The sequence below is a fragment of the Morone saxatilis genome, unplaced genomic scaffold (genome assembly GCF_004916995.1).
Source record: "Morone saxatilis isolate NCDOM2014 unplaced genomic scaffold, NCSU_SB_2.0 Contig17, whole genome shotgun sequence".
Lineage (NCBI taxonomy): Eukaryota > Metazoa > Chordata > Actinopteri > Moronidae > Morone > Morone saxatilis.
The window spans coordinates 4,217,944-4,218,232 of NW_023339729.1; the positions used below are offsets into that span (position 1 = coordinate 4,217,944).

At 57.4% G+C, this 289-nt stretch overlaps 1 protein-coding gene across 1 annotated transcript in view; it reads left to right on the forward strand.

Annotated features, from left to right (window-relative positions):
• Positions 1-289, forward strand: part of trim25 (tripartite motif containing 25) — a gene marked incomplete in the record, with an annotated part of 8,524 nt that overhangs the window by 675 nt on the left and 7,560 nt on the right. Inside the window, 1 exon segment of the mRNA XM_035660265.1 lies at positions 145-282. Within this exon segment, the coding sequence (XP_035516158.1) occupies positions 145-282 (138 nt within the window).

Sequence of the window (289 nt, forward strand, 5' to 3'; positions counted from 1 at the left end):
TGTGATACGTGCATGGAGGCAGAAGCAGCGCAGACCTGTCTCACCTGTATGGCGTCTTTCTGTGAGGAGCACCTGCGTCCTCACCGGGAAAATCCAAAGTTTAGTGTCCACCAGCTGACCGAGCTTGTGGGAGACCTGTCGGAGCGGATCTGCCAGGACCACCACAAGCTGATGGAGTTCTTCTGCAGCCAACATGGCCGTCCAATCTGCAGCTTCTGCCTCCAGCAAGCCCACAAAGGCTGCTCCTTCATGACCCCTGAGGAGCAGAGGAGCCTGAAGGAGGTGTGTG